At 39.8% G+C, this 12,412-nt stretch overlaps 1 protein-coding gene across 5 annotated transcripts in view; it reads left to right on the forward strand.

The window, feature by feature from the left end:
* Positions 1-10,267, forward strand: part of SLC1A2 (solute carrier family 1 member 2) — a 98,260-nt gene extending 87,993 nt beyond the window's left edge. For all 5 annotated transcript variants that reach the window (XM_063332305.1, XM_063332304.1, XM_063332302.1 and 2 more), the window contains one exon: positions 1,120-10,267. In XM_063332305.1, coding sequence (XP_063188375.1) covers positions 1,120-1,194 — 75 coding nt within the window. In that variant the 3' untranslated portion in view covers positions 1,195-10,267. The remainder of the gene's footprint in view (positions 1-1,119) is intronic.
* Positions 10,268-12,412: the final 2,145 nt, after the last annotated feature.

Raw genomic sequence — 12,412 nt, forward strand, 5'->3', positions numbered from 1 at the left:
ATTTCACATGGCTCTGTGATTTTCACTTCTAAGCTGTTCATTCCTGCATTTGCATGTTTCTCCCTTTCAATTATGTAAGAAAAACCTTTACTTTGTTTGAAAAATCAGTGCATTTTGTCATGTTTCCATGTCCCAATGCTTCCATGCATCCAGTTTATCCAGCATGGGGAATTTCAGCTCTGTCTTTAAGTTTACATTTGAAGCTGAGGATGTTAACTTACAAGGTAAGTTAGGAAAGAGTGAGCCGTCCATTTAGAATAAAGTGAAAGGCTCTCTCACAATTATAAAAATCTAGATCACTTTTGTAAAGTTAAATTGACATTTTACCTTTTAAAAATGGAGCTATCTTTCTTGAAGCGTGGGTTTATTTATAGTGATTTCTGTGATGCAACATACTGGCCAGTGTTTACTGTGAGTTGGTAGATCACTACAGGTCTTCTACCGTACTTAAAACATAAAAACTTTAGCACATATCTCACGTATCTTTACGGGCAAAAGTGATGTTTTGCTGTACCTTCTGTGAGACAAACGTAGTATTACTGTGAATTTTTCATCTGACTAGAGTCAAAATCTTTCACTGCATTGTCAGAAATAGCAGTATGATGAGCAATACTTTCACAGCATATCTTTTCCTCCATTTCTTTCAAGGTAGTGTAATTTTAGGTGAGTGTATAGGTATACATCTATGATTATTCTAGCCTTGCATATTTTTCATGTCCTTGCATCAGCTATCCTGCTTTGCTAAGGAATTCGACTGAAAAAAATATGACTTTCTACATTAAAGAAAAAGTAATCTGTTTTTGAAATAATCCAGAGAAATGTATAAGAGAGAGAAAGGAGTAGAATCTGAAATATTTATTAAAAAAACCCCTACAGCAAAGGCTAAGAAAATATGGAACTTTTTTTTTCTACTGCTAATGTTTTCTAGTCAGTATAATAAGTGAACAGGAGTCTCACTATTTGGGAGCGTTGTGAACTCTGAATAAATATATTTTACATGTATAATAAGCCACGGTGTATGTAATTCCTGTAAGTATCATGATCTTCCATATAAAATTCATGACTTTTTGTCAAAGTGCCTTGGCCTTTAAGTTGGTTGTTGATGGTAATTACTTGCAGGTAACACTGGCAACCAATGGCAAATCTGCAGACTTCAGTGTTGTTGAAGAAGAGCCTTGGAAACGTGAAAACTAAGGGAAGAGATTCCTAGCTCCATCTTTAATAAGCCCTGAAGCTATCTCCTGGCAAAAGATACCACGATTGAAGAAGATTTCTCTTTTTTTCTGTTTAACATCTACAGTTCCTGCTCACTTAATTTCTTAACTGAAACTTAGCAAAGATCTCATCAAGTCATTGTAGTGTCTTTGCCAAGCAATGATCCATAACCATCTGTCTCCCTTGTGTTGCTGTTTGGATGATCCAGCTGGAGAATTCTCCATGCAGTGCAATGTGCTCTCACCCACCTCCCCTTTCATTCAAGACACAGAGAATGTAAATGCTGCAAAATGGGAAGATCAAAGTGCCAGTACGGTTCACTACAGGGACTCAGGGTCACAAATACAGGAGAAATATAGTACTACATAAACTTTCAAGTTTTGGTGACTCTTATGGCATACCTGATCTATTTAGCACTGTATGGCTAAAATATCTTTTGAAAATGTCCATAAAGATTTCTATTTGTTGTAATAATAACAAGCACTGTATTTTTGTGCCTAGCTCTACTTTAAACTGAGCTTAGATCCAGGGACAAGATTAATGTATAGAAGTCAATAAATTATCCCAGACATTTTGTTACATCAGTACAATTAATACTTGCCAACAAGACAAGACCTTAGATTTGTATGTGCATGGGATGTATTTTTATCAGCTGTCCCAGGGCAGGTGCAGCCTTTATTGTATGATGGGACTGTGCTGCTTTGTGACCACAATGCGTCATATAATACAAGACAGTATTATTGCAGGGGTGGTCGTTCCTTCATTAAATCTGTGCCTGATGTACAAAATACAGAATACCGTGGGCTCAGTTATGCCATTCTTAATCAAAGTAGGTAGCACCTTACTATTCAGCCTGTCCACTGATGTCAGAGGGCTTCCTTATGTGGATGGGACTATTCAAGTAAGGCACGACTAAGATTGATCACGGATGTCATGATTGGGTACTTGATAATGACTTATAAACAAATTCTGAATCCATTACTCTAAGAAAGGGAGAGTTTTTGAATGTGATCATCAGTTGCATTTGTTATGAAGTGAAAGCCATCTTTCAGGTATGCGTCATATTTCAGAGAATGGCTAAATCCTGAATTCATTGCAAAGCCAAATTCCATGTAAGGTTAATAGAATTTAGCCAGGGTTAGGGCTGAATGAAGAATAAACCAGAATTTCAGGATTTAGATCAGTATATTGAATATACATCTCTCCCTCTCTCTTTCACAGAGTAACAATTCATATAGCTCTCTAATGTCAGAGAAGAGTTTCTTAGAGCACATGGCGTCTGAATTAATGAGATGGTGTTTTGTCAACATAATATGGCTGACTCATCCTGTCAGAAGAAATTACAGTCACAATAATCACCTTGTGAAATGTTTTTAAAGGTGCTTGTTAATACTCAGCAGTTTTAAGACACTGGTGAATGCCATTGTACTATTAGCAATGTTCTGTAGCAAAGCTGAGCCGCATGGCCTTGGGAGGCTCTACCCACAGAACAAGCTTTCTGCATTTTTTGAGGGAGCTCTCAGAGGTTCTGAGAATGAAGCAGAATATGAGCATACGGTGAACTTTAAAGTGGAGTCGAAACATTTACGGACATAGGCCATTCAGTGTCTGTGCTTAGACCTGTCAGGGGTTTAAACAGGAATAATGTGTTAACTGTAGAGTTTGGCTCTGTAGAAGCTATTAAAATATAAATATAAGCTGCTTTTGCTCATCTGCATTCATATAAATATCTACAAAAACGCACATAGACCTGAACCAGCCAAGGCTACTTGCATGATTAATGATGTGAAAGATCAAGTCCGTTGTCAGAGTATCCCTCATTTAAGCATTTGTTGTTCTGGAATATTTTTCTTGCCATTGTATTTTTGTCCTCACTTGCATGCCACGGCTACAATCCTAAGCAAAATGGCCTATATAAATTAACAAATATTGAACCACTGTGAATTCTATGGGCCTCTACCATTTATTAGAGGTGGAGAACATTTCCAGAGGCCTCCTGAAGCATCTTGAGGCTTTTTTTTTGAGGGATGGAATTATAGGATATTCAGAGAAGTGATAGGCAGGTTGTCTTCTCTTTTCTTCAGTAATTGGTATTAGCATACCCAGAGTTAACCTATAGCTAGCTGCTGCTTCTCCCGGTTTGCATTCAAAGACATTTTTACCACGGGGTTATGTGCCAGAAATGTGCCTGAGACGGTGTGTAGGTACTCCAAAATGTTCCGTATTCCGAGAATGCTGGCTCACATTAAGTGAAATTTGCTGTGACTTGGTTGGTAGTTATATCCAAGAATAACACACAGTGTTTACTCTGGTTTATATCCAGCATTCTCGAGCTGTTTCATGGCACAGCTCGCCCACTGATAGGTGACTTTCCATCCTCTTCATTGTAGCAGTTTCTTAGGATTAGCCACACCACTTTCTTGCCTTGAAAGTACCTTTAGAAAACTGGCCTGCACACTTTTAGCTGTCATTTGAAACCATTTAGCAGTTGGAAACAAATAGGAATGCCAGCAACATGTGACTAGGCAGCTCCACAAAATTACATGTTGAGAAACACTTAGCATATGCTTATACTTATCCACTTGGGACGTACTGTCCTTTGAAGAGTGCTTCTTTGGATGGAGACAAGGGGAGGAAGGAATGAGATGCTAGAGAAACCCCACCCACATAAGGGAGAATAAATTTGGGTCTTTTGATAGGACTGGAATAGCAGACTGTGATTTTAAAATAGTAATTCTGTAGATACAGTAACTCAGGGACGATTCACAAGATAATTACAATGGTATTTCTCTATTTAAATGTGGATGTGGGAGAAGGAGAAATGTTGGTTTTGGTGTACTCCTCTGCTTTTAGCCTGAATGAATATTTAATACAGTGTTACTCCAGCGCAGCACTATATTTAACCATCAAAAAGCTTTCAGTTTCTCTGGGAAAATTTAAGTCACTCTTGGCTTGCATTTCTTGATTTGCTCATTCCACATGAGGCTGGGTTGCTATTTAACTAAATAAACAGAAAATAACCCAGGGACTGACCACTTCAGCTAATACCAGGTTTCAGCAGGCAGCGCTGGTTACTGGCCAGTCCCTTTTTAGTTTCACCAGGAGTGTCGATGCATTAATTTGTACCTGGCAAATCTTTTGTATTTGTTCGCAGTGCTGGGGTGGCAAAGTTAAAGGAAAAGCACAGTGGAAAGTGATTTGTTTTCTCTGTAGTTCTAAACAAATTAACATTTCTTTCTACATTCATCTTGTTTGCTGCTCTGTCAGTTCCCCCCACCCATGTCTGTTCAACTGTGATATCCTTTTCACAGCACACTAGCACGTGGAAAAGTCTAGACCAGGCAAAGACTCAGTTAATTGCACGCTTAATTAACTACATGCTTATGCATTTGCTTTATGCGTTTACTGCTGCAGCTAGGTCGGCATGCTCTGAGTATCTGTTCATTGAAACGAAAGCTGTTCGTTAAAACTGTAGGAGAGGGTGGAGCCCTTTGCTACTGAATGTTTCTTCATTGCTTCCCTTAGAAGACAGAGGCTACACCAGCATTATAAGAAGCATGCGTGGGTCTTATACACGAAGGTGCTTCAAATAGGTAGGGGATAAGCCTTTAGAACCATATTATGGGATGTGCTCCTTCCTTTTGAATCAGTGTGAAACTCAGTATGTCTCTGAAAAACTGTGTTTGCTGTAGTAAAACCTGTGCTTGCAATGCTCTGACTACATGAAAGCCTCACTGAGATCTATGGGAGTCACAGGCTTCCAGGAAAGGTCAAGTCCCTTCCTGTCTCTGTCTTATTGTGAAATAAGACATTTCACAATCCTATCCTAGGGAATAGTCTTTGTCTACTATTTATAATGACATTGAGTCTCACATTCAGAAGATTTCTGCCAAGATGCTTCTTTTTTTGCCTAATTTTGTCTATGCTGAAAGTCCAGCAATGAACTTAAAACTCAGCACAAAAATAAGGATCACTATCAGTATGTTTTTTTCCATTTCTTCCTTGAGATACAGCTGATCTCCATTTCTTTCTCAAAGCACATGGAATTCCAAACTTTTTGCCACTTTAAAATGAATGAGTAATAAAGATTTCTGATTTGTTTTCCATCCTCCCAGCATCATTAGTTTTCCATCAGTAGATACTCAGAAGAGCAAACTGTTCATCTGAGAAGCTGCAGCAACAGTGTTTGAACACATTTATTCTGGCAACTGCCTGGATTTTCTTTGCTTCCTCGCCTTCCCTTGTGTTGCAGCGTTGTAGCAATACAGCAGCAATGGCACAATTCCCCAAAACCACAGGCAGTATTAAACCTCACCGCTGACAGTCACTTCTGTAATTATCTTTAAAAGGGCTCTGAGCATTAGTACCACGCTAGAAGAACCCTTTTGTGAAGATGTAAAGGTATAACTGTTTCTCATTTCATTCAGTTCCATTCGTCTATTTTTATTGCTGCATTTGAATTAATTTACAGACAGATAAATAAGAGCACTTTATAAAAATGTACTGTAATATTAATCTGTTATGAGCCAGAAGACTATGCTTGATTTTATTATTGTGACTTCTAAGGCCACAATTAAGATATTTTTCCTATTAGTTATTGTGGTGTATAGTATTAGGTGTGTAGTCCATTGGGACAATTCACCTCGGCTGTAATTCACCATATAAGACTATGGAGAAGCTCCTGTTCCCAGCAGAAAGCACTCTTGGGAAGATGAGTTATTTTCTTCTCTCCAATCATATTGATGACTCTGAAGGAAAAATATGTACCCAATTTCCTTTGTCTGAATAACGATATATAGAGTGTAGCTTCAAGTACTGAAAAAAAAAAAAGAAAAAAAAAGGAATTGCAATACTGAAGTGTCAAAGAAGGCAGTCCAGCTGTAAACATTGTTCAGCTTCGCCTTATTTTTGGAAGTGTTACGTTCTTGCTCACAATTTACCTGAAACAATGTATTTGATGTATATTCCTTCCAAAGTCATTGATCTTTCTTCCCACATAGACACCAAGGCTGTGTGTCTCCGTGGTCCTCAGACAAAGCGCGGACTCTGCAGTTCTGCATACCTAAGGCAGGATTCCCAATAAAGTCCCCAGCAATAGTGCCTGGGAACAGACTGCACAATGGGTGCCTCCCTCATTTTTTCCTCCTAATGATGTTTGATGTTAAATTGAAATCTGCTGCTATGAATGAGTCAGACCGTTGCTGATGCTCAGGTGCTGGTAATTCTTATATGAGTGGGCTCCCTGGCACAAGGCTCTGAGGAACCATCCCTCGCACGTGCCCACCATCCCAGAAACACCTTCCCCCTGCTCAGGGGCAGCCTGGTGACTTCCCACTACTGAGTTTATACAACTGCTAACAGATAAGATGGTTGTGCACTTGCAACTATGAGTTTTACGGAAAACACAGGCTCCAAACATTGAAAAAACCTAGAACATATGACTGAGGCACTGAGTAGGTCTCTACTACTGCAGGATGGAGATAAACAACACGTAGGCTAATGTAGGATTTGGGAAGGCAAGAAGGTTTGTGAGATTTCTCACTTCATCCAACTGTTTCTCCCCTTTTGCTTCTAACTACATTCTGCTGCAGAGCCAATGCTGATCAATGCCAGCGTCCAATCCTTCTAGTCTCATTTTTCAAAATTCAGGAGTTCTGTAATTGTTTTTAATGATGCTCTGTGCTGCACACCATTACACAAAGGGAAACTGTCATAGGCAGCATCACACATCCTGGATTGCCTGGTACCTGTATATTGCTTTCTACATGAATAGTATAGTTTGCAGGGATTTTTGTATCATTATTTTCTAATTTTTTTTCTACAGTTTTTCAAAGACTGTATGCAAACTGTGTTTACAAATTGATTTTGCAGTCAGTATTGTAGATTTTAGGCTTGTGAGTTCTTGTGTACTACAGGTTGTCCTTCCTTCTTAAAGACAATTGCATACACTTCCATCCAATGTATCCTGCTCCTTTCTTAAATATATCCCATTTCCTATGATCTGGTGTGAATTCTAGCTTGTAGAATGCACGAGGACAAAGCTGCATATGTATTTGTATTGTTAAACATTATATGCTCAATACTGATTTAGTCATTAATACAGGTTTTAGGGATTTGTACTTGTTCTCTGGAAACTACAGTGTAGACTGAACTAAATTACCTCGTGCCTGTAATTTACAGACACACTAATATTTTCTTATACTTTTTTCTATATGACCATACAAGGTAGGGGGATAATCCATTAATGATGACCTGTACCTTAGAACAAAACCAGCTTTCTTATAACATTTAGGATTGATGAAATATTTTTGTGTTTAGTGATGAATTATAAACAAAGCACAAAACGTGAGAAGCAAATAGGAGTTTCAAGATGTCCTTAAATGCTGCAGTTCATTATGGAACAGTGTTATAATAATCTGAACAATCTTCTAGATTGACTGTCTTGGACAATCGTCCCTCATTTTTCCTGGTGTTACCTTTGCCAAATCCTGCAGTTCTTTTTTAGGATCGGATCACGCATAATTGACTGACTCAGAATAGAGCTTATAGAAAACTGGAGATCTGGGTAGGCAAAAAAATATGTTATCAGGTACCCAGTCTGCCTTGCTACAATACAGCGTATGTGAGTTCAGCCTGTGGAAAGAGTTCATGATTTGGCCACCTACCTTTGCCTTCTTGAAAAGGGACCAACCACCATGGGACCAGTGTAATTGGGTAGCATCCTCCTGCTTTTTATGTGTTTTGAGGAGAACAACCACTATATTTTTTGACCTGGACAAGTGAGACCTGCTTCTCTATTATGGTCATCTGTTCATCACTGGGCAAATACCCGTTGGCATTAAGGCTGTGGTTATAATAATTTCTATTTAATTAACAAGGAACTGTTTTTAGAGGAATAAAAATAAATTAATATAAATATTCATAACTATTACATCACAAAAAATCTTTTATGTCCTACTAGCTCTTTGACTGTGATTCAAAACATTGAATATCAAGTAGTGCTGTCCCAGTGTGACTGAGTATCTCTTCAACTATTCAGAAATCTATGGGGCCATGTTATTCTGCTGAGGTTTTGGAGAATAAATTTCTAGTAGATATACATGTAGGAAGTGTTGATATATCCTTGTATTTTAATCTCTTTTTTTTGTATTTTAAATCAGATGTACCAGGTATTATCTTAATAGGAACCACAGGTAGAATAGTGCTGAGTTACTAATAGCTGTAAAACCTTCTTGATACTAGTTTTGACAATTTATTGAAGCATGATGTCCAGTGCCTCTCTGCACTTAGTGTAGATAACGTAGCTATCAACATTTTCAACAATTTCAGTGAAATGGTGTATACAGTATGTGTAGCAGTGCTTTAATTTAATTGAATTGCTTTCTGTGTATTGAGCCATAGTAGAAAACTAGACTGTCTTTTAAAGTTCTGTTCTACTTTCTGTTTTTCATTTGTATCTGGATTTGTTTCCTTTTGGCCATTCAACTGATTAGGTTCCACAGCGTAGTAACCGCTTTATCTGTCTGTTACGGAGTATCCTGTTCTGATAACAGTCAGAATCATGTATGCAGCCAGCTTCTTGTAAATATGTTATTTTTAGTTTTCAGCTATCTAACCAGTGTGGTATGTGTTAGTACCTGCATGTGCATAGTTCCCTGGCAGTGAGTGAAAGCGATCCCAGCATAGATTTGCTGCCTTGTGAATGCAGTTGTTATGACATTAAGAATTAATGTTCACCTAGAATGATTAGTTTCTGGTTTGTTTTATTCTTGTCTGCTTGAAATGTTGGAACGCTCTATCACCAGAAGTTTAGTACGTCACTGTTTAAATTGGCAAAATGAATAAGGGGAAATCGATCTAACTTCATTCCCGCTAAATGCCGCGGCTGCTTTTGACACTTCGTGCACCGTGTACCATTCAGCCTTTAGTCACGTCATGGCATCGGGGGATATCTCTGAGTCACTTCCAGTTCCTCCTTGCCACAGACGCCAGCAAAGTGCAGTCACAGGGCTGTGACTGGGCAAGGCTGCAGGCAGCAGGGGGCTGCCAGTTCTCTACAGAGTGCCCGAGAAGTCAAAGTAGGAACCTCTGCTTCATCCCTTTGGCAGGAACAGTCTCTGAGAAAGATGAATACGCTGCTGGTATGCTGTTTCTTTCATTGGTAAAAAAGGGTCTTAATAGTTCGTGGAAATTAAATGCAAAGCTAAATGTTTCTTGAGCGACTGTAGTTGTTGCACAGGCCTGTAATTTACATAAAGCATGTCTGATCATGAAACAAACATATGAACTGTATAGTCAGTGACAAAAATCTGAAATCAGGGCTACAGTTCAGCTCTGTGAGAAAATAAGACCTTTCTGGGGCAAAACCTGAAGGTGGTTCTCAAAGAGCTCGGGGCAGCAAGAAGCAGCTGATTCATTCCTAAATACCCTGGGCCTGGATCTCATAAATATAATCCTCCCGTGTAAGCTGAAAGAGATCAAAATCAGGTCCCAAAGCCCAGGACGTATCCTGCTTAGTGAGCCCCATTACGACCCCTCAGTATGAATTGCACACTACAGTACTGTGCGCTGCTTATCCACCAGCCCTTGCCCCCTCTTGAAAGCGACCAGGCACGAGCTGGATTGTTTTGACATGTTTCGTGTAAAAAGAATAAAAAGGAAGAGGGATAAGGTTGGTCTTTTCCTTACACTCAAAAAGTTCCGCAATTTTGAAATGACAGACTGTACAGTATCTATAGCACAGTTTGTTTCAAAACTAGTGAATGCAGATGATAAAATGTCTCCCAACTCTGGGCTCTGTTCTTGTATATGTTAGTTGGAATGCCTCGAAAACTGAGTCTGTTTTTGTAGTTCAGATCCTTTCCTCTTTAAAACGATTGGTAGTCATTTGTTTTTAATGCTTTCTTACAGTGTGAACAGATTTTTGTAACTTTCATGTATAAAACAAGCTAGACATTCTTTCTATGCTGGAAATAGTCGTGAATATAATATTTCACTAAGTGTTGTACCTCTTATGTACATATCATCAATAAATGTTGATTCATAATTTTCATGGCTTATATCTGTGAGTTTTAATGCCAGCCTGGGCTCAATATGGGAATGCTTTGGGTAGGAGTTTAGTTTTGGGTAGGAGTTCGACTCTCACAGCAGTCTGTTGTGAGAGGCTGCCTCTTCTGAAAACTGCAGGCAGGGTAGAAGATGGACCTGACTTTGCCAAAGCATTAGAAAATCTCACCCCCCACTGTATCCTCCAAATATTCCAGGGTGCTGCCTGCAACTGAGCTCATTTGCCACAAAGGTCAGGATGCACTAACTACAGTTCTGGGCAATGAAGTCTAGAGAAGTGGGAAGAGATGTTAGAAGAAGAGGAGGAGGATACAATGCAATGGTTGCAGTTGCTTTGGAAACCTGCTTCACTCTCCTGGCTGCTAAAAAATAAATCTCTTCCTCGTAGCCTTTCTAAAAAAATAATAAATAAAGCCTGTAGCTGAGCCCTTGGAACACTTTGTAGAGAAATCAACTCTATTTAATACCTGAATTAAGAGATGCTCATGGAGTGCCCAGAGGACTGGCGGTTGCTAGGTATGGAGAGAAAGCTCCAACATTTATGCTCAGAGTAGCACACGGTACAGAAATAGCCTAACTACCGCCGTGGGATCAAGACACGTAACCAAAACCCATCTTGTGAGGTTTAACAGTCTGCACAAACCTGGGCTTACTTCTTTCTAATCTAACCAAGGCCAGCATCCACTTGAGGAGTTTCCAAAGAAAATCCAGGCATGGCAGGAAGTGGCTTTGGCAGCACTTCAGCTGGCGATCTGCCCTCTGAGTCAGTAACGAACCAAGTCCTGATGCAGTGCTAGGAAGATCTTAGGGCAAAAGATAAATCTGAGGCCCTGGCTATCTGTTGCCATTTCTGTACCATGTTGCCGCTTTCTGCCGGAGGTGGAAACTTCCTGATCTGGCCTCATTAACAACAGCTGTTAATAAGTGCATGCTACTGAAGTTTGTTGTGCTCAGGATTCCCCATTGTTTACATATTTTGTGCGCCCTGTGTACATTCAAATTCCTTCCATAAAAGATGGTTATTCTTTTGTTACACATCATGCCAAAAAGTTTGAAATGGAAGGCTTGGCGCTGTGACCTATGTTTGTTGCTTTTTTCAAAGCAATGTTTCTGCAAAAATGACCTAAAAAAACCCCAACACATGCAGGAACCAATTCTGCAGTTATGAGAAGTTGTCCCTTTTGAAAATACCTACCCCAAAGGCTGATCCTCTAAGCCCCCGCAAACTCCTTGTGTTTTCTCTTTTATAAGAAAAATATTATTTCAGGCGTGTCTTTGTATCTGGAATGTGTCCCTCTCTACTTTTGCTATAAGGTGCTATAAAAGGCAGTGAGTCATGAACCATTGGCCCATATTAAGAGATATTTTTATATCCCCTCTCAGGCATGAAAGAAAAAAATGAGAGAACACTTCAGGGCTGCTAAAGCTTAAACAGTCTTCTTTGTATTAGATAGTACATGTAAACAGGACAGGGATATGAAAGAAACAGGTGGCCCCAACTGACAGCGTTTTAGAAGGAAAACAACATTAAAAGTGACACTCAGTTGGGCCAGCAAGAGTTATTTGCAGGAAGCGCGTACACTGCAAGAATGTACAAATATGCCAGCAGGGTTTAGTGCCACGGTGCTGCTGAAGCTCTTCCGAGCTGTGCAGGGCCCTGTGCCGGCATACAAAGCTGAGGCGGCTTCACCGCTTTGGCGGGTGTCTGTCTGCTTGTCGCGGGGACGGCATGCAATGAAAGCACTCTGACGCTACAGCAGGTGCAGGAAGGAAACTAGATTACATGCAAGATCAGGTCTTGCGGTCGTGGGGGCGTTAGCAAGGCAGGCGGGTTCTGCAGTGATAAGCAAAACGTGTCTGTGTAGGCAGATAAATTACAAAGCTGACTGCTGCCCACCAAAACTCACAGGGATGGGATCTGAAGGAATTAAACCTCACACTGTTTATGGTGCTTCTGCAGTACAAGGACAAGTATTTAAGAAAGCAGCCTAAGGTCTGCTCTCCTTTCCTGTAGTCATTTGTAAGACTGATATACCTCAATTTGGCCGTTTTCTTACTGGGGCGCCCTAAGGTGCTCCATCGATCACTCTCCTGTGGTCCACAGACACCATTTGAGAAATGCTGCCACAGA

Source organism: Chroicocephalus ridibundus, chromosome 4 (genome assembly GCF_963924245.1).
Source record: "Chroicocephalus ridibundus chromosome 4, bChrRid1.1, whole genome shotgun sequence".
Classification (NCBI taxonomy): Eukaryota; Metazoa; Chordata; class Aves; order Charadriiformes; family Laridae; genus Chroicocephalus; species Chroicocephalus ridibundus.